This window comes from Mesoplodon mirus (genome assembly GCF_964341445.2).
Source record: "Mesoplodon mirus genome assembly, chromosome: 12".
In the NCBI taxonomy this organism is placed as follows: Eukaryota; Metazoa; Chordata; class Mammalia; order Artiodactyla; family Ziphiidae; genus Mesoplodon; species Mesoplodon mirus.
In genome coordinates, this window is record NC_138988.1 from 31443291 (window position 1) to 31466961 (window position 23671).

Here is a 23671-nt window from a genome sequence, read left to right on the forward strand (position 1 = left end):
AAGTGTGAGACTTAGGCCAAGGTTCATTTTCTCTGCCTCTGGGTGTCCAACTGCTATCGAATCCAGTGCGGAAGAGGCTCTCTTCCCTCCACTGAGTTCCCCCCTGTGCCTTTGTAAAGAATCAATTGTGCTTATTTGTGTAGGTCTCTTTCTGGGTTCTCGATTCTGTTCCATTGATCTATGCATCTATCCCTCCACCAATATCACATAATCTTGATTTCTGTAGCTTTGTAATAAGTCTTGAGAGCAGGTAGACTGATTCCTCCCACTTTTTTATTTTTTCCTAATTGCTTTCCCTACTATAGTTCTTTTGTCTTGCCATATGTTTTAGAATAATAGTCTTTTCTATATTTATAAAAAAAATCTTGTTGGGATTTTAATATCAATTGTGTTAAACTTATATGACAATTTGGGAGAAATGACATCTTTACTTTTTCAACCCATGAAAACAGTGTATCTCTCCATTTACTTAGATCTTCTTTGACTTCTTCATCAGTGTTTTTGTGGTTTTCAGCATATAACTCCTATCATGTTTTATTACATTTCCACCTATTTCTCAGTTTTTTTTTTGAGCAACTGTAAATGGCGAGGTATTTTTAATTTCAGTATCCTCGTGTTCATTCTGGTAGACAGAAATACAATGGATTTTTACATGCCGATCTTAACATCCTGTGACCCTGCTAAACTCACTTGTTCAAGGAGATTTTTTTGGGGGGGGTAGATTTTTTATGGTTTTCTACATAGACAATCATGTCATCTACAAATAGGGACATTTTATTTATTGCTCTCCAATATGTATGTCTTTTATTTCCTTTTCTTGCCTGACTAGACTGGCTAAAATCTGCATCATTGTGGTGAAAATGGACATCCTTGCCTTGTTCCCAATCTTAGGGAACACGTTCAGTCTTTCACCATTATAACGTTAGCTGTAGGTTTTTTGGGGTGGCTACTCAAATTTCAAACTGAGGAAGTTCTTCTCTATTCCTCTTTTTTCTGAGTTCTTATCATGGATGGCCACTGAATGTTGTCAAATGTTTTTTGTGTCAATTGATATGATCACGTGATTTTTCTTCTTTAGCCTGTTAGTATATGTTGACTGATTCTCTAATAATGAGCCAGCCTTGCATCCCTGGAATAAACTCTACTTGGTCATGATGTATATAATTCTTTCTAAATATTGCTGAATTTTATTTGCTCACATTTTTTGAGGACTTTTACGTCTATAGTCATGAGTGATACTGGTCTGTAGTTTCTTTTTTGGCACTGCCATTGTCTGATTTTGTTATTAGTGCAAAACTAGCTTGATAAAATGAATTGGGAAGTCATTTCCTTCTCATATTTTCTGGAAGAGATTGTGTAGATTTGGTGTTAATGCTTCTTTACATGTATGGTAGAATTCTCCAGTGAAATCATTTGGGCTGGGATTTCTTTCCCAAGATCTTTCAAATTACCAATTTGGTTTATTTAATGGATATATGACCATGCAGGTTATCTATCTCGTCTTGGCTGAGTTTTGGTAGTTTGTGGTTTTTGAGGAAAGTCTATTATAGTTATCCATATTTTTGCTTATCACGTTCTCTCTTCCTGTTATTCCAAAATTCCTTCTTTCATTGTTTCCTTTCTGTCCAGAGAATTTCCTTTACCAATCCTTTTAGGGGATGTGCCCATAACAAATGATTTTAGTTTTCCTTTATCTGAGAATGTCTTATTTCCACTTCATTCCTGAAGGATATTATCCCTGGATATAGGATTCTGGGTTGACAATTCTTTTCCTTCAGCACGTGAAAAATGTTGTGTCACTTCCTTCTGGCCTCTGTGATTTTTGATGAGAAATCTGTCATTCTATTTTTCCACCATATGTAAGATGTCATTTCTCTCCTGCTGCTTTCAAGCTTGTATTGTCTAGTTTCTTGAAGTCTGTCTAAGATGTGGCCGTGTGTGTGTGTGTGTGTGTGTGTGTGTGTGTCCTGCTTGGGTTTAGCTCAGCTTCTTGAATCTGTAGGTTTATGTTTTTTGGCAAATTTGGGAAGTTTTCAGCCATTGATCGGTTGAAGACATTGGGTCGTTTGTTACTATACCTGGATTTACATCAGGTTTCCAATAAATAACCTAGTTTAAGAAAAACTGTTGATAGATTGTTATATAACAAGATAATGTTCATACCCTGTTAGGTAAGAAATGCAAACTGAAGAAAATATAGAGTCTGAACTCATTTCAGCATAGAAAAATGGCTGGAAAGAAATACCTCCAATTTTTTAAAATCTATTTAATTTATTTATTTTTGGTTGTGGTGCACAGGCTTCTCATTCCACTGGCTTCTCTTGTTGCAGAGCACGGGCTCTAGGTGCACGGGCTTTAGTGGTTGTGGCTTGCGGACTCTAGAGTGCAGGCTCAGTAGTTGTGGCACACGGGCTTAGTTGCTCTGCGGCATGTGGGATCTTCCTGGACCAGAGCTCGAACTCACGTCCCCTGCACTGGCAGGCGGATTCTTAACCACTGCACCCCCAGGAAGTCCCTAAAGACTTATTTATTATTTATTTAATTTATTTTTGGCTGCATCAGGTCTTAGTTGAGGCACATGGGATCTTTGTTGTGGCGCACAGGCTTCTCTCGAGTTGTGGCACGTGGTCTTAGTTGCCCTGCGGCATGTGGGATCCTAGTTCCCTGACCAGGGATCGAACCCGCGTCCCCTGCATTGGAAGGAAGGTTCTTTACCACTGGACCACCAGAGCAGTCCCTCTACATTTTTCTTTTGCTTAAAATTTACATAATGATTGGGTCATTTAACAAAAAGATTTAAATATTTATAAATACCCGCTCCATCTGACTCTGACAGCCTGAGGAACGACCTACTCTGCACACTGTCCAAAGCCGGGGACTGGGCTTGTCTACCCTGGTTAACCATGGTTGGTTAGAGGCTGAACCACGTTCCACACTCTGTAAACTCGCTTGGAGCTAATGCTTACCATGCAGAGAAACAACTGTTCCCTAGGATTACTCAGAACAAAGCGTGCTGAGGGCTCACTATGCAGTGACTGCTCCATACAGAACACAGGTTTCACTAAAGGTTTCTGTTTAGCTCATGGATGCACGCTTTCAATATACCGAACTCCACAAAGGAGCCCACCACAAAGACCTATTTGTGGCTGTAGATTTACCTCACCTTGGCCCTCTCTCCTTTCAGTTAATGGGTCTCAGTGAATGGATCTGCAAATGCTAACCAGCTGGTAACTGCAACCTGATCAACATCCAAAATAAAATAAAACAGCGACTTCCCTGGTGGTCCAGTGGTTAAGAATCTGCCTGCCAATGCAGGGGAGCAGGTTCAACCCCTGGTCTGGGAAGATCCCATGTGCCACGGAACAACTAAGCCCGTGGCCACAACTACTGAGCCTGCGAGCCACAACTACGGAAGCCCACGCGCCTAGAGCCCATGTTCTGCAACAAGAGAAGCCACCACAATGCGAAGCCTGCACACTGCAACAGAGTAGCCCCCACTCGCCGCAACTAGAGAAAGCCCGCACGCAGCAACGAAGACCCAAGTGCAGCCAAAAATAGATAACTAAATTAATTAATTAATTAAAAGAGTACATATTGTATATAAATAAATAAATAAATAAAATAAAATAAAACAAACCTACCAACCGTTTTAGAAACTAGAAGATGAAATGTTCTCTATGCCTTGGTTCTGTTGGCAGAAATAAAACAATGTGGCCACATAGGAGAGAACAATTGTCCCTCCCCTTGTCTCATCATAGACAACGTAATATCTAAGGTGCTGCCCATGTGGCCTCACATGTGGCCCTGCTGCCTAAAATGACCATTTTGTCTTCCTACTTAAAAAGAAAAAAAATTAAACACAGAATTACCATATGATCCAGCAACGCACTTCTAGGTATATCCCCCCAAAACCGCAAGTAGGGACTCAGATACTTATATACCCATGTTCGCAGTATTATGCACAATAGCTAAAAGGTAGAAACAACCCAAATGTCCACTGACAGAAAAATGGATAAATAAAATGTGGAATATGGATACAACGGAGTATTACTTAGCTTTAAAAAGGAATGAAATTTTGATACATGCAACAACGTGGATGAACCTTGAAAACACCACGCTACATGAAGTAAGCCTAACACAAAAAGACAAATACTGTATGAGTCCACTTATGGACGTACCTAGAGTTGGCAAATTCATAGAAACAGAAAGTAGAACGGTGCTTGCCAGGGCCTGGGCAGAGGTGGGGATGGAGAGTTACTGTTTAATGGATACAGAGTTTCAGTTTGGGAAGATGCAAAAATTCTGGTGTCATTAAGTACATTCATACATTCACTGTGTTGTGAAACCATCACCAGAAGCTCACTCTCTCTCCACCTCAGTGTAAGGACACAGCCAGAAGGCAGTTTGCAGCTGTCTGCAAGCCAGGAAGGGAGCCCTCACCAAGAAGTGAATGGTACATCTAAAAATAGTTAAATTAGTGAATGTTGTGTTATATGTCTTTTACCACAACAAAAAAATGCAAAGAATACACACATATGCATACATATGTGTGTGTATATGTTTCCTACCTAAGTGCATAAAACTTACAAAGAGGCAGATGAAGGAAATGGCAATGACTAGCCACATTCCTAGACTGCAGCAAGAGGTCATTTTCTAGAAAACAGCACCGTGAAAGGAAACCGTTTCACATTCACAATGGGAAAACATGACAGCCAGTGATAAGGTTATTGCAAACAAGCACTTTATGCCTTGATTAGATTCAATCCATTTGACCAATTTTGTTGACAAGAGATTTGGCTGTTTGCAGCTTTTTTGTCTTTAAGGAAGAATAACCTTTCACATCAGATTCCTTATTCCAGTCACCGTCTTTGGTTATAGCTTAGAGAAGCACTTTTTTTTTTTTTTTTGCGGTACGCGGGCCTCTCATTGTTGTGGCCTCTCCCATTGCGGAGCACAGGCTCCGGACGCGCAGGCTCAGCGGCCATGGCTCACGGGCCCAGCCGCTCCGCGGCACACGGGATCTTCCCAGACCGGGGCACGAACCTGTGTCCCCTGCATCGGCAGGCGGACTCTCAACCACTGCGCCACCAGGGAAGCCCAGAGAAGCACTTTTAAAGCAAGTGTGGACATGCCAACCTTCAACTGACTGCACTGTGGGGAGGGCTTCAAACAAAGTCCCCAGTCTCCATATAACATAAATGATTGCACAGACCCCACCTCATTGCCAAAAGAACTTCAAATGGCAAGTGGGTCTCTTCCAGAACTATCTGTCCTCTGGTCTAAATCATGCTAAAAACACAGATGAGAAGGCCGTGGATACTGAGGTTGAGAATAGCACAGGGTCAGCACCACTGCCCTGGTGGTGCATCATCTCAAGACTAAGCTGATGCTGGGACTTCCTTGGCGGTGCAGTGGTTAAGACTCCGCGCTTCCACTGCAGGGGGCACGGGTTCTATCCCTGGTTGGGGAACTAAGATCCCGCATGCCTCATGGTGCGCCAAAAAAAAAAAAAAAAGAGTGAGCTGATGCCAAGTAGGGCAATGCTATCTTCAAAGGGAATGAGTAGATAGACAAGAGCTCTGGATGTTTACAAAGTCAATGTCATTTTAAAAATAACAAGAAAGCAGAAATTATCCTAGATTAAGAGTCTAAGGTAAAATAACAAGCAAATGTAGAAAGTGAATCTTAATGAGATCTTGGTTTGTAAAACGAGAAAAACTAAAAGACAATCACAGGACAAGAGAGAAATCCGAATATAAACTGGATATTAGTTGTTATGAAATTACTGTTCATTTTCTTATGTGTGATAATGAATACTGTGGTTACAAAAGAGGATGTCCTATTCTTACGAGAGACTTGGCGGACGCACTGAGGAGTGAATTGTTACCATGCCAGCAAATTATTTTCAAATAATTCAACAATCACACACATGCACACACACATACACACATGGGGCGAGAGACCACATTAGAATGTTAAGAACTGTAGATTCTAGGAGAGGACATACAAAATACTTTGTGTGTGTAAATGTTATCCTAACTGTTAATTATGAAAATGAAGAAATAGAATGCACTCGTCCCCCTTGCCACAGAAAAGGGAACAAATTGTATCTTGCTGTACTAATCTTTACCAGAATCCACACTGGGCTGAAATGCAACTGTTCTCTTTAAAAAAGCTGATGTGCTTTAAGTCAGGTGCCAACCAGAAAACCAAATTCTTCAAAATGCCTTTGACCCACTCTAACGTTCTGAGCAGAACACTCCTTGGCAGCTGGCTGGGAGATCATAAACAGGATGTCTTAGCAAGGAAGTATCTGCCAGGGGTTAACAATAGCTCCCACTGCATCTGGAAACCTGCAGCAGCTTTAGCATAACCGAAGGAGAAATGAATCAGCAGCCAGAAGACCCAGGCTCTTGCCCCACCCCACCGTGGTAATCTGGGGGACCTCCCCCACCCCAACCTCCCCTTTCCTCTGTGGATTGGGCCTCTGGTTCCTCATCTGAAAAATGGGAACAATAGTCCTTTCTTCATCCCAGGGTTACTGCACCCAACAAACTCATCAGTCTCCATCACATTAAAGCAGCAGCGTTTCTGAAAGCCTAAATTCACAAGGCAGAAAAAGATGGTCATAAACAAATGGACCTTTAGGTAGAAAACATCTGACAAAGGAGGCCTGGGGTGTCTTTAAGTATGAAGCCTATACATTCTTGATTCTCAATAATCAAGACTAGAGGACAAGCCTCAAATTCAATATGACCAGTGCTTACCTCTGCCATAGGCCCTGGCTTTCTTGGGGTTGAGTTTTGGTTTAAGAGGAGCCCCTGGCTTGAGCTTGGCTTTGGGGAACTGGGACAGGTAAGTCATCACCGAGTGCTCATCCACATCTGGGTGAATAATTTCTTCAGGAGTGATGACCTAGAATAACGACATGGTAGATGAACACCCAGAACATATCACTTTGCAACTACAGAAGTTTTTGCAAAAATCTCTTAAAGCAAACAATACTCTCAATAAAGTGAAACTACATCAAACTGGCATGCCAAAATCAGTTGTTTTTTTTAACCTTTTAGAAGTGTCACCATCCCCTTTGGAAGCTGAGGACCCTCTCCAGACAATTCTATACGTAATTTCCAGAGGTTCATACCTCCCCACCCTGAAAGAAAAAAAAGGCCACTCACTCCTCTTTCCAGAAAAGATAAGCTATATCAAGTAAGGAAAAAGAAATAAGAACACGTGGGATTAAAGTATATTACCAAAAAGTGCATAGATAAACTGGCCTTTTTCTTTGCTCTTTTATCCATTGTCTGCATTTCTATTGACTCAGCTACTAATAAAAAAATAAAAATAAAACCAAAAAGAGACAACACAATGACATATTAGGTATGTGCTCTTGTAATACACTGAATGTTTCTGTCCTCCCCAAATTCATTTGTTAAAACCCTAATCCCTGGTGTGATGGTATTAAGAAGTAGGGCCAAAAAAAAAAGTAGGGCCTTTGGGGGTAAGTAGGTCTAGATGAGGTGAGATCATGAGGGTGGAGCTCCCACGATGGGATTAGTGTCCTTATAAGAAGAGGAAGAAAGACCAGAGCTCACTCTCTCTCCACCTCAGTGTAAGGACACAGCCAGAAGGCAGTTTGCAGCTGTCTGCAAGCCAGGAAGAGAGCCCTCAACAAGAAGTGAATTTCCTGGCACCTTGATCTTGGAATTCCCAAGCTCTAGAACTGAGAAATAAATGTCTGTTGTTTAAGCCACCCAGTCAATGGTATTGTTATAGCAGCCTGAGTTAAGACAGGTCTCAATACATTAAAAGCCATTTAAAAAATAGGAAAGGGGAAATTTTCTACTGACATTCAGCTTAGGAGCAAGATTTGACCTGTGCTGGACAGGTGGCCTCCCTGAAGGTGTCACAGTCCCAGGTCCACCCTGGGACTGTTTAGGACCCAGCCCTAAACAGTACAAAAACTTCTCCTGCCACCAAGAGGTAAGCCACACCTCCTCAGATGAACAGAAGGCTCTGTCTCATGAACAGGTCAACCAAATGCAGATAAACAACACATGTACCCAGCTTCCCCCACTCCATGGTAAAAAAGAGAAGAGGAAACATTCTGACAATTAGCCTGCAGCAACGAAACAGCTATTTGGGTTTGTACAGTTGCCTCCAATACGTTTTGTAAAATGTAGGATGTACGTTGATTTGGCATTTCTCCTAGGCAGCTCCTTCAACAACTTTACACACTACCAACATCACATGAACGCCCAAAGGAGATGGGTTTTGATTTAAGGGGAGATGAAAAACATATCATACCACTTCCTGAGGGTGGAAGAGTCAAGGAGTGGGCCTTGGAGAAGAGACATGATGCCAAACCAAACCAAAGGAATATAGGCAAGATTTTCTACCTCCCAAGGGATCCTGTTACAAATACACTGAACTGAGCTCTGAAAACCAACTCAAGACCTTAATGGAGCCTGTAATGAGGTCATCCATCCCCTGGCACTGGCTACCCACAACTTTCCTTGACCGAGTCTTTGAACATGGGAATCATGGTGTCAGGAGTTGCTTTTTAAACTCCTTGGAAGGGCGTAGAAGATTGGACCTCAACTAAGCAACGTGGCTACTGTAGGTGGTATCTGAGACATATTCAATTTCCAAGTTCTGTTGTTATATTCCTTTGTTAGGATTATGAGCAATATGAATTCTTAAACACTTTCCATTAATGGCGAGTTACCTTGGTTTAAATTTCTTAAAAAGTTCTAAGTGACTTTCTTGAAGATATTGGATTTAAAAAAATGTTTAATAGGTTAAAAATGGTCAAATATTGGCAATTTCTTATGGTTAAGGTCCACATTTGCAGTCTGGCATCCAGACATGGCCTTTGTGATCTTTAGAACAGAAATACTAGAAAATTCAGGACTTCCCTGGTGGCACAGTGGTTAAGACTCTGCACTCCCAATGCAGGGGGCCAGGTTCAATCCCTGGTCAGGGAACTAGATCCCACATGCATGCTGCAACTCAGAGTTTACATGCCACAACTGAGAAGCCAGTGAGCCACAACTAAGGAGCCCGCCTGCTGCAACTAAGATCAGGCACAACCAAATAAATAAATAAATGAATAAAATAAATATTAAAAAAAAATACTAGAAAATCTGTCCCATGTGACAGTGAAGATCTTTAGGGGATCTACAAGCACCTAAGTCAATGAGAACCTATTAATATGGGTAAACTGAGGAAGATGGGAGACGGCCACAGACAATGCTCATTGAAAGCTGACCAATGAGGAGGTCAGACTGCCTGCCAGACCCAAAGGCATCCACAGAGCATCAGGGGAAACAGCTTCGTGGGACACGCATGCTTCTACACATACCTGTGGGACACCCAGCCAGTCGTCTGCCTGCTGCATGGCTTCTCGTGCATTATCCACAGGCTTTCGTGGGTCCCAGGATTCCCAGTCTGGGCACAGACCTGTTAACATCACACAAAAGATGTTGTTAGTATTAACTGACTTAAGAGGTTAAAGGAAACCAGGTGCCTAAACTAAACTCACTCAGTCTCTTGAGAGAACAGTTTCTTCCAAAAATCTTAGTGAACTGTATGCTTTATGGGCCGAAAGTATCACAGATATGAGTATGCCAAAGTAGAAACTATTCTGCCTGAGCTGAGACTTCTTCTTCAGGCTGTTATCTTCTTGCATTCAGATAGGAATTTATCCATTCTTTAAGGGTGTGGTGTAAATAAATGAACAAACAAAGCCTGTAAAACCATTTGGGCCTGGTACCTTTTTGCAGGAGAGATTTTTTGGACACATCACACTCACACTTCTGTGCTCTGGTCACCAAATGTGTGGGGTTGACATCAGCTGTGTGTCCTATGACTTAACTTAATTCTGACACTATCTACCTGGAAACAGCATCAGAACCCACAGGCTAAGGGCTCAGTCCCACAAGACTCCCCCAACCCCAACTTCAGAGCCCAATCACAAGTCCAGGTTTGTCACCTGGGCTTCTGACCAACCAGTTACTAATCAGAGGTTCCTACAACCCCCTCCTCAGGTTGGATTGTTTCCTAGAGTGGCTCACAGATCTCAGGAAAACAGTTTACTTACTGGGTCACTGGTTTATTATAAAAGGATTTTACTAAACGGAATAGATGCATAGGGCAAGGTGGGAGAAGGGGCAAGCAGCTTCCACGTCCTTTCAGGTACACCATCACCCCAGGACCACCACTTGTTTACCAACCGGAAGCTCCCCAAACCCCGTAGCTCAGGGATTTTTACGGAGGTTTCATTACACAGGCTGGACTGATTAAATCACCTGCCATTAGTGGTTAACTCAATCTCTATCCCCTTTCCCCTTCCTGGAGGTCAGGGGACAGGGGAGAAAGTTCCAACCCTCTAATCACTGATTGGTTCCCCCAACATCCAGCCCCCATCCTTTGGGGCATTCCAAAAGTCACCTCATTAACAAACTCAGGCATGGCTGAACAACACGACTACCACAGCTATTTTCGCTTAGTAAATTCCAAGGGTTTTAGGAGCTCTGTGCCAGGAAAGGGGACAAAGACCAAACATATATTTCGTATTATAAGTTTCAATATCCCAATCCCAATCCTGGATATATCTAAAAGACTGACCTAGCATCCTGTGTACTTACAACATTCACTTGCTCAAAGGCCTAAACCTAGAATTATCTCAAAAACCTTTGTAACCACAAGAAGTATAGGACTGGAGTAAAAATCCCCAGGTTTAAACTGGAAAGAGGTACCCTAAAATGTGTCTTTGCATGGAAGCAAGAAAGAGGGCACTGGGAAATGAACTAATGCTGAGCTTTGAGTTACTTCTGGATGAGCTTACAGGCTCTCAAGGAAGACTGGGGCCTAGAGCCAGCCCTCCTTCCCTATCCAGTTGACACCAGCTAGTTGAGCGTGTTGAGAACCCCTAGCTTACTTAATACCAATGTGCTCAGCATATACAGAGCAATCAGTAAATGGAAAATATGATTATTAGGGCAGATTTTTTATTAAACACAATTTTGGAGGTGCACATAAACACAGGCTCTGGTTTTTCTATTGAGAGTGTATCAGCAAACTCTACCCATCAATCTAAACGCTCCAGTGAGGATAATTACTACCTTGGTGTACATTCAACCACTCAGAAACAGGAGCTCATCAAGGGTAGAAAAGGCTCCAACTGGATCCTGACCAAGCACTATTTCACAGCAATGCAGCAAGAAAGGGTCGGAGAAAGCCATATATAGTCAACCCAGTGGCTGACAAAGACGGGTACTTTCCACTCAATAAAAGTGTTTAGATTTTCATGCCAAACCACCTAATAGGGCACATGTTGAAGCCAATGGGAAACTAAGCACCAACTGTGGAAAGAGGGAGAAGAAGCAGGACTTGGGGTCTGGAAGCCGAACTCAAGTTCTGCTCCGAGCATGAAGGCCTTCATTCAGAATTTGGGTAAATAATTCAATGCTCAAACAAGTCTATGGATGGACCTATAAGACCTGCCATCAGAAAGGCAAACGGAGCCGTTTTTCATTCCTTTAGTTATCTTACAATGGGCTAAAAACCAGGAGAAATACACCAATCACAGCAAACCTAGCTTTCCCACCCAAAACCAAGAGGTTTAGGGGTCCACATACCCCACCCCTCCGGAAGGGATGGCTCAGGCAGCCATTGGCACTTACCTGGAGCACAGCTGTCTACCAGGGCTCCCAGGGCTTTGCCATCTTGCCAGTTCTGGTTAAAGTTGGTGATGGGCAAGTAGGGGATCTTGTTCTGAATCCACCCCAGCAGCCTCTGCTTTGGCGTCTGCTTCTTGGCATCGTCATCCCCTTCATCCTCCCACACAGGCATGGAGATGGAGTAGTGGAGGATCAGCGTCCACACCAGGCCCAAGATGAGCTTCAGGTTCCCATCCACGATGGCTTTGCTGTCTGAGCAGAGAGACACAGGCCTGGTCAAGCCTCTGGGTTGCAGAGGTATGATTCACACTCTTTATAAGAAAGTAAATGGAGTCCTCAACTGTTAGAGAACCACACTGAGCTATATGAGAGTGAAGGGATGCAATGCTGGCATTTGCTTCAAAATACTTAAGGATGCAAAGAGATGAAATAAGATTCCAAAACGTTGTTAACCAGTGTCATTGGATTATAAGTCCATGAAAACGCATTATTCCACTGTCTCTATTTTTACATGCATTTGAAATTTTCCATAATAAAAAGAGTTTTTTTTAAATTTCAAGAAATCATTTCAGAAATATAGACAATAACAAGAGGTGGCTGCATTCCAGAGATAACCACCTGTTAACCTGGCGGTATACTGTCTACCAGATTGTGTGCACACACATGTGTATGTGTTTGCTGCCGGAATTTATATTATACTATAAATTATAGTATATTATACTATAATATAATTTATATTCTACTATATGATCAGCCTTGAAATCTTTCTTTTCACTAATCACTGGTCCTAGATATCTTTTCCCTATAAAATGTTGTTTCTGTTTACACCCCCATCTACATGTTTAAGAGGTCATTTTCTCTCAGATCTCACAAATACTGGGTGTTATCAATCATTTTCCTCTCACTTCTCTGACAAGTTAGTCATTCATAAAAGAAGACTGTTAGTTAGCTTAACTAACAGTTAAGCTAATCTAATTGGGCAACGTGTTGCCAGGAGGATAAGTGACTGGCCAAGGGCATGGCCCCTTTTCTAGTCATCCCCCAGCTTAACAGGACATGCCCTGCCGCTGGTCAGCCCCTTCTGGAACTCTCACGGCCACTGGTTTCTACTTCCCACTCCCCTTGGCTTCCCTGTGGCTCTCTGTCCTCTTTCCAACCTCCATCTGCACCCATCAAGATTCAAACATTATCTCCAAGATATCTGTCTTTCTGTCTGTCTCTCCATTTCCTACACCCTAAACAACCTTTGTTACAACCCCCCATTCGGCCAGGACCCCAAGGTGAAAATGTCAGAATCATCTTAGACTCCTCCTCCAAAGCCCTGGAGCAGTTCCCACAACAGTTCTCTCCCCACCTCTTGGCAAATCCTTTTCTACACTCTCCCCCCAAATATGTGGCCCCTCCTCCCCTCTCTGCTTCCTCAACAGCCATGAAGCTCCATCATTGTTCACATAACCCGAGAACCATCCTTCTAGTCAGGTACCCCTGTGCTTCCCCATTCACCAATGGTCCCTGCTGCCCAGGGTTAAACTCTTTAGACATGTAGCACCTTGAGAGACCTACACAACCTCCACCTGGCCTGCTTTTCCACCCTTGTCACTGCCACCCACCACACTCCACATTCCAGACTCCCCACTTCTGGAGCACAACTTGCTGTGAACCCCCTGGACTTATCCACTTCTTCTGTATTCCCTATGATGACAAGGCCCTTCACCCCATCCTCCTGCAGGAGAAACCCCAGATCATCATTCAAGGGCCAGATCTAACAGATGGTGAACTTCACTCCCATCAGCCTCTGTGTAACCACACCAGGATCCTCTCATGAGAACAACCATTCATTCCTCAGCCTCCCCGCCATCCCCACTCCTGGGCTGTGAGCTCCTGAAGGGGAGTAACTGGGCCTTCTTCATCTTGCAGCTCCCCACGCCCTGTCCCCCGCTCCCACCCACCGCAAGCCACCTGAACGTTGGTTAAACACACGTCAAACTGCACTTAATGAAACCCAGCTACAACCACATGAAAAATAAACTCACATGCTGTTAAGGAGTAAATGGCATGCCATTCAATACTGAAAGGGTGGGGCTTTTTTTTTAAATCAACCTGTTTATTGTTAGGTCCTCTTATAAGAAAAAAAAAAACCCTCCTAAAAGCCCACACCCAAACCCACAGAAAACAAAGGTAATTTCACAGTTGCAGGTCAGTCATAACAAAACTTGATCACGTAAAACTGGACAGCGTAACGATTATCATGAACTGGCCAGTCAAACACGCTAAATTCGAGCAATCCTCATTCAAAGTTAAGGTGCCCAGGGATTTTCTACATAATGAACTGTATAACTAACTTTTAAGCAGGACTGTCTGCATAACTCACGGGGCCCAGTGACAAATGAAAATACAGGATTCCTTGTCCAAAAAGTATTAAGAATTTCAAGACGGCAACAGCAGAGCATTAAACCAAGCACAGAGAACCCCCCTGAGCACAGGGCTCTGTATAGCTGCCCAGGTCGTGCAACCATGAAGCCAGCACTGCTTCTGAGGTCCTGTGGTCAAAGGAGTAGTGATGTACACAAAATACTGAACCCCTGCACAGAATACAGGTATCCAAGGAATTCATTCTGCTAGACCAGCTGACAGTCCTTGACCGTGCCTGAAATTTTAGGATTAGATGCCCTGTTACGAGTGTGTCTTTCAAGTGCTATTGATTACTGAGTTACTACCTACCGATGGTAAAAAAAATTCCTCGTCAAACCATTTTCCATGCCGGTTTCCTTTATTCAGCCTAAGGGCAGAAGAGCAGTCTTCAGAAGGGTGAGGGGAGATGGGGGGAGAAGCAAGGCGTGTGAATGCTTACTGCTAATCCGGGTAAGGGGTGGACCTGGCCACGTCTGGTCTTGCACCAGGCAGAATCTGAACAGGCCAGAGTCTCATCCAGCCACAGGCATCAGTCTGCAAGGCTCAAACTTCCCTAAGTTACGTTTTAAATGCTTTTCGAAGGCAAACTTGCAGATTTCGTCCATAAATCAAAACGTGAAACCAGTTTGCTCTATTTTTACCCAGCTTACACATGTTGGTTTAAAGGAATGAGACATGAGTCTTTTTCAAAAAGATTTGGGGGAAATATGACCCAGTAAAAGTCTGAGCCAAATTTATGAAACATACAATGCCCAGAACTTCTGTTTCCAATGAATTCAAGGTGGGTGTCCAAACGGGAAAGCCCCCATTAAGGTCTCATTGGGATAAATGATACTTTCATTCTGCTATTCTACGAAGCTGTCCTCATTCCAAAAGTGATTTTGACAGGTGAAAGTTCAAATGCTTCACCAAGCTCTTGGAACAATAAAAAGATGGCGACTTGCCCAAAAGGCCTCCCCATTCCCACCCATATGAAGTAGGAGGCTCCCCGAGCCTTGAAAATGAAATGCTACACACGATCACAATGTCCATGTGTAACCATCACAGCAGACTACAGAACTTTCAGCCGTGAGCGTGCTCTGTGATGTTTACATCGAGTGTAAACATGGAGCAGAGACGGAAGGAGGAAAAGGCCAGGTCAGCTTGAAGCCTCTCGGGCAGGATTCCACCTTCCTGAGTTACTGAGGGCCTCTTTCAGGAATAAAATAAGCCAATGCCCACCATGCCTGCCCGACCTCCGAGAATCTGCTTAGATTGTCGGTGGGTTGGAATCTGGCCACAAGCTTCTCCTCCCCAAATTCAACCAATCACAATCCCCATGTAACTGGTCCTGGCTCCGGACAACACTGGCCCTCAAACCACACACACCTTCTGGAACTAATTAAAATTAGCCCAAGTTGCATACAAGTGAGGGCAATGGCTCCCCCCCGCCCCCCGCCAATAGCTAGAAAGTTAATTCAAGCTATTACAAATTCTAGGATGGGGTGTTCTCACATCCTTTCAGCACATGAGTTTCCCAGTCCTGTTAAGCAGCATTCTGGAATGGGTGCAAGTATGGGGGTGGAAACCAGCTGCTTTTAGGCAATTTTCAGCAGCATCTTAGAAACATCTCCTTTGTGGACAAGTTCCCCGCCAGGTAAGAGAGATGGTGATCTTTTACCTCTCTCTACTTTTACCAGGAGGGCTGGACCTGCGCAACCATCGGTGTTCCTACTCCGTTCACGGGGGTCAACCTTCTCTCCTGGCTGTTGCCAGGGTGTCAGGGGTTGGGGGCCTGGGAGAAGAGGCCTGGGGGGACACCATCCCTCATTTTTGCTCTCCTGGCTAAGGACAGCAGATCATATTGCAGCTGGCTGCTGGGTCAGAAGCAGCCAACATGTGGCTGTAGGAATCCAGGAGAGGCAGGAGTTTCAGGAAACCTCCTTCCAGTGTGCTTGGGGACAAATCACCAAGGCCATACTCTGCACTATGACTTGGCCGCCTGGGGAACAGGCTGCCACACACCCTGCTCCCTGTCCTCTCTCTGTTACCCTCTGAGAGGCAGTGTGGCAGACTGGTCGCAAGAATGGACTCTGAAACCAGCAGCTCAACTAGGTAGGCCACTTTACAATCTGCTCATCCTCACTGAGCCTCGTTTTTCCTTGTTTCCCAAATGGGAATATTCATAGTCATCACCTTCACAGGGCTGCTGTAAGGAGTAGGTGGGTTAGGAAATTCTAATAGCCAAGCACACTGCCTGGCACACAGCAGGCGCTTAATTACCCTCTTCCCTCCCTTTCTCATTCACCTAATATCTGAGTACCTGCCATGTGCCACTCTTTCCTAGAACCAGAAGCCCAGAAGCTTTATTCCCAGTTTGTACGCAAGCAGGAAACAAAAGGTAAGAAAGTACCTTGTGAATTAATGGGAGGATAAAATGTTCAATATGTCACTTCTCTGAATCAAGCAATTCATTCCAGAGGTTAGGCCTGAGACCCCCAGAGAGGAACAAAGAACTGCCCAGGAGCAAAACTACTGATAGGGCTTCCCTGGTGGCGCAGTGGTTGAGAGTCCGCCTGCCGATGCAGGGGACACGGGTTCGTGCCCCGGTCTGGGAAGACATGCCACGGAGCGACTAGGCCTGTGAGCCATTGCTGCTGGGCCTGCATGTCCGGAGCCTGTGCTCCACAACGGGAGAGGCAAAAAAAAACTACTGATAAGTTACCAGGACCCTCCTGAAAGAGAATATGGTACAAAGAGCAGCCCACGTGAGCCAAGGGTCTGGCCCTCCTTGACTTCCAAGCTTCACCTTGCCCCAGGCTCATCCTTGATCCCTGGCCTCAGCCCACTTGGCCCAGAACTCTCTCCCCAGCTGGCTAATGCCTCTTCTACATCCAACTCTGTCAAACTAGAACAGGTCCCCTATTAAGTGCCCCTTCGAGGCTGTGTGCCCTCCTTTCAGTGTAACTACAGCTGTGCTTAAATAATCACCTATCGGGAATTCCCTGGTGGCCAGTGGTTAGGACCCGGCGCTTTCACTGCCGTAGCCTGGGTTCAGTCCCGGTCCAGGAACTAAGATCCCGCAAGCCGAGTGGCACGTCCAGACAAAAAAATTTAAATAAGCACCTGTCATGTCTGCCTCCTCTGCTCAAGGTGTCAGCTGCGCAAAGGCAGAAACGGACCATTGAGCTTCCCGCTGATCCCGCAGCCTGGACACCTGGCTGTCTGGGGGACAGGCTGGCACAGGCACACGTCCCTGCCTGCTGAGCTCCAGTGCTCTATGAGGGGCAGTGCTGCCTGTGTAGAGTGTATGCAAAAAGTACAGGCACAGCCCTTTCCGGCAGGGTTTAAAGTGCTCCAGACTGTGGCCACCTCTGCACCCCCAGCAGGCAACACAGCACGTGGCACAGAGGGCAGGCGGGAGAGGTGAGGTCCTTAAGGTGCAGGCTCTGCAGGTATGGGCTCCGCGCCACCACACTGGTTGTAGGACCCGGCCAAGCCATCCAACCCCCGGGCGCCTATAAGTCGAGGATAATGTTGGAACAGGAGCACAGGGCTGCTGGGAAGGCTAAGTACGATAACACACCTCCAGCACTCAGACCCCCACTCAGTCAGTTTTTGTTAAATGCTGGTATTATTACTATTATTCTTACCACCAGTGACTTCAACATGCTTTTGTCAACATTGAGACAACAAGACAGAGGCAGAAGGTAAAAGGAAAGCTTAGCAGTGACAGGTGGTGACCTGCAAGTTTGCGCTGGGGCTTCCTGTCAGCATCGATTGTTTGCAGCGTCCCGTGCAGAGCTGCCCCAAGGTAACCCTGCACTGCAGCGCTCACATCACCTGGCCCAGCACCACGCAGCAGCCCGGTGCTCACTGACATCCCAGGTCGGCTTGGCAGTTTCCCCCCGTCCTGCCTCCTTTCCCAAGCTGAACAAACTATGGTTGAATTGTCAGCCAAGAGGGCATCCTGAACTGAAAGGAGATGGTTTACCACTTTCCTTGGTTTCTCAGTCAAAACCAAGCCCAGGGACTTCCCTGGTGGCGTAGTGGTTAAGAAGCCACCTGCCAATGCAGGGGACACAGGATTGAGCCCTGGTCTGGGAAGATCCCACATGCTGCGGAGCAGCTAAGCCCGTGTACCACAACTACGGAGCCCGCATGCCACAACAACTGAAGCTCACATGCCTAGAGCCGGTGCTCTGCAACAAGAGAAGCCACTGCAATGAGAAGCCCGTGCACTGCAACGAAGAGCAGCCCCTGCTCGCAGCACCTAGAGAAAGCCTGTGCGCAGCAACGAGGACCCAATGCAGCCAGCCAGCCATCCATCCATCCAGCCATCCATCCATCCATCCATCCATCCATCCATACATACATAAATAAATAAATTTATTTATTTATTTATTTTATTTAAACACAAAACCAAGCCCGGGGGCTTCCCTGGTGGCGCAGTGGTTGAGAATCCGCCTACCAATGAGGGGGACACGGGTTCGAGCCCTGGTCCGGGAAGATCCCACATGCCGCGGAGCAACTAAGCCCATGCGCCACAACTACTGAACCTGCGCTCTAGAGCCCACAAGCTACAACTACTGAGCCCACATGCCGCAACTACTGAAGCCCGCACGCCTAGAGCCTGTGCTCCACAACGAAGAGAAGCCACCACAGTGAGAAGTCCGTGCACTGCAATGAAGAGTAGCCCCCAGTCGCCGCAACTAGAGAAAGCCCGCATGCAGCAACAAAGACCCAACACAGCCAAAAATAAACAAATAAAATAAATTTATTAAAAAAAAAAAAAACCAAGCCCAGATGCCACTTGTTCCCGAGGTCATGCAGAAGCCCATCTCAGTCGGCTGCCCAGAACGAGAGTCACATTTCTGGGGGTGCAACAGTCCTTGCATCCACACAACAGAGGATGAACTGTGCATTTTGACCACTTGGCAGGATGAAGAGGGCCAGGCTGACTTCTCCACACATACCCCTGCCCCTACCCCTCCGGCTCAAGGCTTCTCTCCAGGGCCTGGAAACAACAATGGGCTAAAGAGGACAAGACAGACTTTTCTAACCAGGTGACTCACACCTCTAATGACTAAAGGATACCATGGCAAAGTCTACTCTCTAGCCACTAAAACCCTCCCTCCCCTTCTCCCAGGCATGTGGCTTCCTGCTAGATGGCCCCGCAGTCTCCCCAGTTGGGTGATGCGGTTGCCTCACCAGTGGACAGCAGAAGGAAATGTGCCACCACGTGGCCTTGGGCAGTGGGTGGGCCTCCTCTGAGCACTCTCCCCACAACAGCCAGCCAGAGTGCCTGGCACTGCAGTCACTGAGCTGTGACCTGTCCCAAAAGAGGCCAGGCAAGGTGATGGAAGGAACCTGGGTCCCAGAATAGGGTGCCCCGCCAACCTGAAGCCTGAAAAAAGCCACTGTATTTTTCTAAAAATCTCTTCGTTACGCCAGTTTAACCATAATAAGAGGATGTTCTGGGCCTTGAAGACCTTAAGTCACATGGGCCTATTCTTATTTCTGTCAGTAAGATAAAATACAGACCACAATAAAATAAGGGTGGATCGGGGCACTGGGGTCAGCTGGATTTCCGATTCTTTTCCTTGCTCATGAACTACTCAAGGATGACAAAAGAACTGTTTGAATTAACAAATTTTACATATTGCTATGTCAGGTTTCAGTTAAGAGAGTTCATTTGGAAGGCCTTTTCATGTTAGTAATGTTTCAAGAGTTGATACAATAGACCAAGGATGGCAAGTGGTGTTGGCACATGAGGTGAAACTCTTTCACTGGGTTGAGAAAGATTCTGAGGCCCTATCTGGTTTCAGTGAGGAAGACTGCTGAAATGGATTACCAATGCCTGCCATAAACAAGGCAGGGGGAACAGAGAGGCTCAGATTACTGTGCAGATTAGCAATGCCTACCCTGGGCACAGCTTGAGGAATGGTGACTGGGATTTCTTTCCAAGAGAATGGAGTAAGCATTCCCAAATCCCTGATTTGAGATTTCGTTTATAGGTCCATAACACGTTCCTTATTCATAACCCCAGACTTCAAATTTTTTGCTTTGCCAGCTATTGCTTCTGTTCTCTCTCATTTGGCGGACTTCTGCCAAGAATAATTAGAACAAATTATTTCATAAATATCTTATTTTTATTTTGGTACAGAGTTTTTGGTGGACTTTCAGACCATAGATACTGTGATGGTGCCCTGTTTCGTAATTTATCCCAAACACTTACTTTCTGGTTAAGAGGTATCCTTTACTTAAAAGTTGCATTTATGGGAATTCCCTGGCAATCCAGTGGTTAAGACTCCACGCTTCCACTGTGTGTGTGTGTGGAAGCGGGGTGGGGGGGGGGCAAGTTCAATCCCCGGTTGGGGAACTAAGATCCCACAAGCTGCACAGTGTGGCCAAAAAAAAAAAAAAGTTGCATTTGTATCACCCAGTAGGCTTTCTTTTCAATGCCACTTTTGAAAAGTTACCACTTTTGAGAATTCCTTTATATCCAGCAACAAAGTCCGCTGAACTAAATTAAACGGGTATAGCAAAGGGCCTAGGAAATAGTCTCTTCCCACTTACTATTAGTGGGAAATCCCTGAAAAGTTAGAAAAAGGAATCTAACCTTGTTAGATAGGTTAAAGAAAGAAGGAAAAAAGAGGGACTTCCCTGGTGGCGCAGTGGTTGAGAATACGCCTGCCAATGCAGGGGACACGGGTTCTATCCCTGGTCTGGGAAGATCTCACATGCCGCGGAGCAACTAAGCCCGTGTGCAACAACTACTGAGCCTGTGCTCTAGAGCCCACGAGCCACAACTACTGGAGCCTGCGCACCTAGAGCCCATGCTCCGCAACAAAGAGAAGCCACCGCAACGAGAAGCCCGCGCACCGCAATGAAGAGTAGCCCCCGCTCGCCACAACTAGAGAAAGCCCACGCACAGCAACGAAGACCCAGCGCAGCCAAAAAGTAATTAATTAATTAGTTAATTAATTAATTAAATAATAGAAGGAAAAAAGAAAGGTGCATCAAAATGTATCTAAACTAGGTTTTTTGACCCCAAAGCTGCAGGTCCCTGCACTAACTGGTTGCATTGCTGCCTCACAGTTCTTCTGGGTGACCAGCAGGCCAAGGGCCCCAGGGATTCCGGAGTTTGACCTATGAGTCAAGGAGCCCAGAGTCCAGCCACTGGGAGGTGCGGGTAAACCCCAGCATGAGCTCCCGAGGCCTCAGCATGGAGGTGTCTGTCCCTCACTCACAGCTTCCAGTCACAACGCTCTGAGAACACGTCCAGCTGAAATAATAAACGCTGGCTGTGAATGGAGGGCCTTGTCACCTTTTAACTCCAGCTCAGTCTGTCATGTGGCGAGGCCACCTCATCTGAAACACAGCTCACTGTCCATGCTGTGCACACATGCACAGCCCACTGGGAAGCCCACAAGGAAAGGAGTAAGGGCAGGAGGAACCACAACTGGGAAAGACTCCTAAGCACCTCCTCTCCTGACATCAACAGCAGCCAAAATATGACAGCAGCTCTCTTCCAGACCTCTCCTCTGGGTCACATGCATCACCGCATGCAACCCTCACAGCAAGCCTATAAGGATGGCTTTTGTGGTTAGTCCCATTTTACAGATGAGAAAACAGAGGCTCACGGAGGTGAAGCCATCTGCCAAAAGTGACGTAGGAGAGCCTGGATTTAAACCCAGTTCTCTCTGTTGCCAGAGCCCAAACTCTTATCCTCCCTACTTTTCCAAGTACTCACTACGTCGTGACAGCCCCATGAGGCAAGTACAGTTATGACTCACAGTTTACAGATGAGACTGTACACAGGGACAGGACCCACCCCCGGGCAACACGGCCAGTAAGCATCTGTGTATGGGAGGGGAACCCAACAGGGCTTCTGAACTTCTAACAGCCCCAATCATTCCCAGGATCCCTAAACTGCCATGGTTCTAGGAGAAAAACACGGTAAGTGGACAGCATGGAAAGTGACAGCACAAGACCTGGGAGGTACAAGCCGGAGTCAGAGCTGGATCAGTTTAGTCTCCTTTAGTCTCCTTTGTCTCAGCCATGACTTGCTCAGCTTCTACTGCACCCTAGGAGCTGGGGATTCTACAGATCATGGCCCTGGCCCTGCATCTGGGAGGTCCTCCTTGCATGTACCGCTGCTCGGCAGGGGAAACTGAGGAAGATGGGAGAAGACCCAGCTCTGCTCTTATTTACCCAAACCTATTAACATATGTTTTCCCTGGAAAACATAAATTAGGACATTCACGTACTTGAAAGCTCACTTTATTCATCTGTTCTTGCATCCAACAAATAACTTCCTAGCTGCCTACTGGGTGCCAGGCCCTGTACCTAATACAAATTACAGTTTCAAGTAAGAAAATAAGCTAAATTGGCTTTAAAATATTCCACAAAGAGATACAGCATTATTATAATGTAAACCGGCATTATCTCACAAGGCAAGACACTGAAGATCTCTTACAGAAAAAGAAAAAAAAAACCCACAACTTTTTGCCTTTTGTCTCTCATGCTAGGCTATGTCCCTTGAGGGTTCTTTTTTCCTTTTATAATTAAGAATAAAAGTTAAAAAATAATAACGATGATGAACAGGATAGGTATTCATCCTTCTACTGCAAACTTGTAAAAGTTGAGCCTTGTTACAAAAATCAGATCAAGGTGACTTCCTCAGTCTGAAAGGGGAGAAATCAGTTTGCATTTTTCCCCCGGTACCTCACCTCATGTTACAACTCATATGAGCCTGTTATAGAAATGGCAGGCTGCCCAAAGATTGTGAAGTCATAAAAGGAACAAAACTCCCAATTTAAAGTCTTGAATGGGAACCAAGCTGAGGGAAATTCCAAATAATTTATAACTGCTGGCTCTCACCATTTCCAATAGCAAGAGGAGGAGGTTGGAGAAAAGGAAATTCTCAAGGGATAGATACTGGGGCACGGTCCCCGCTTTACCTATATTGACATTTTCCCGACAGTTCCTCTCTGTACCAGGTCTTTAGCTCAGTTGAAGGCTCAAATTTGTACCCCTAAATTTGGACCTTCAACCCACAATTACATGAGGAGACCTCCAGACACACATGCTACCCGACCACAACAGAGCCCGAACGTTGGGCTCCTTCTTGTAAATTAATTCCACACCACCAACCCCCCGTGTAAAGAACATGGGCTCGGGGGGCAGGACTGAACCTACTCAAACAAAGGGGAGCTCACTTGCTGAAATAATTGGTAGCCAAGTAACCCAGAGGCCAGGGACACTAAGTCACTCAGTGAGCCTGGTTCCCCTCCCAAGCGCAGCCATGAACTGGCCGTGGGACTGGGGTGGGTCACTGCCCTGCTCTGACTCATCTGTAAGATGAGCATCATAACTAGACTCACCTCACTGAACCATTGCGAGATAATGTAGTCAAGCAGGTAGCATTCTGCCTGATGAGGGTGCCACCACTTCAGCAAGGACTATTACAACTACCATGATGTCACTGTGATATTATAAACACACACCCGTGTGGGGATCACGGTGCCCCGTTAGCACTGTGAAAGATTCAACGCCATTCAACTCTGATTCAAGACTGCTCAGAGCCGAGT

The 23671-nt window shown here is 45.5% G+C and overlaps 1 protein-coding gene across 4 annotated transcripts in view; it reads right to left on the reverse strand.

Moving 5' to 3' along the window:
• Window positions 1-23671, reverse strand: part of FLNB (filamin B) — a 139076-nt gene that overhangs the window by 69930 nt on the left and 45475 nt on the right. For all 4 annotated transcript variants that reach the window (XM_082637939.1, XM_082637938.1, XM_082637941.1 and 1 more), the window contains exons 2-4: window positions 11688-11936; window positions 9365-9462; window positions 6768-6915 (exon numbers count right to left, since the gene is read on the reverse strand). In XM_082637939.1, coding sequence (XP_082494065.1) covers window positions 6768-6915; window positions 9365-9462; window positions 11688-11936 — 495 coding nt within the window. The remainder of the gene's footprint in view (window positions 1-6767; window positions 6916-9364; window positions 9463-11687; window positions 11937-23671) is intronic.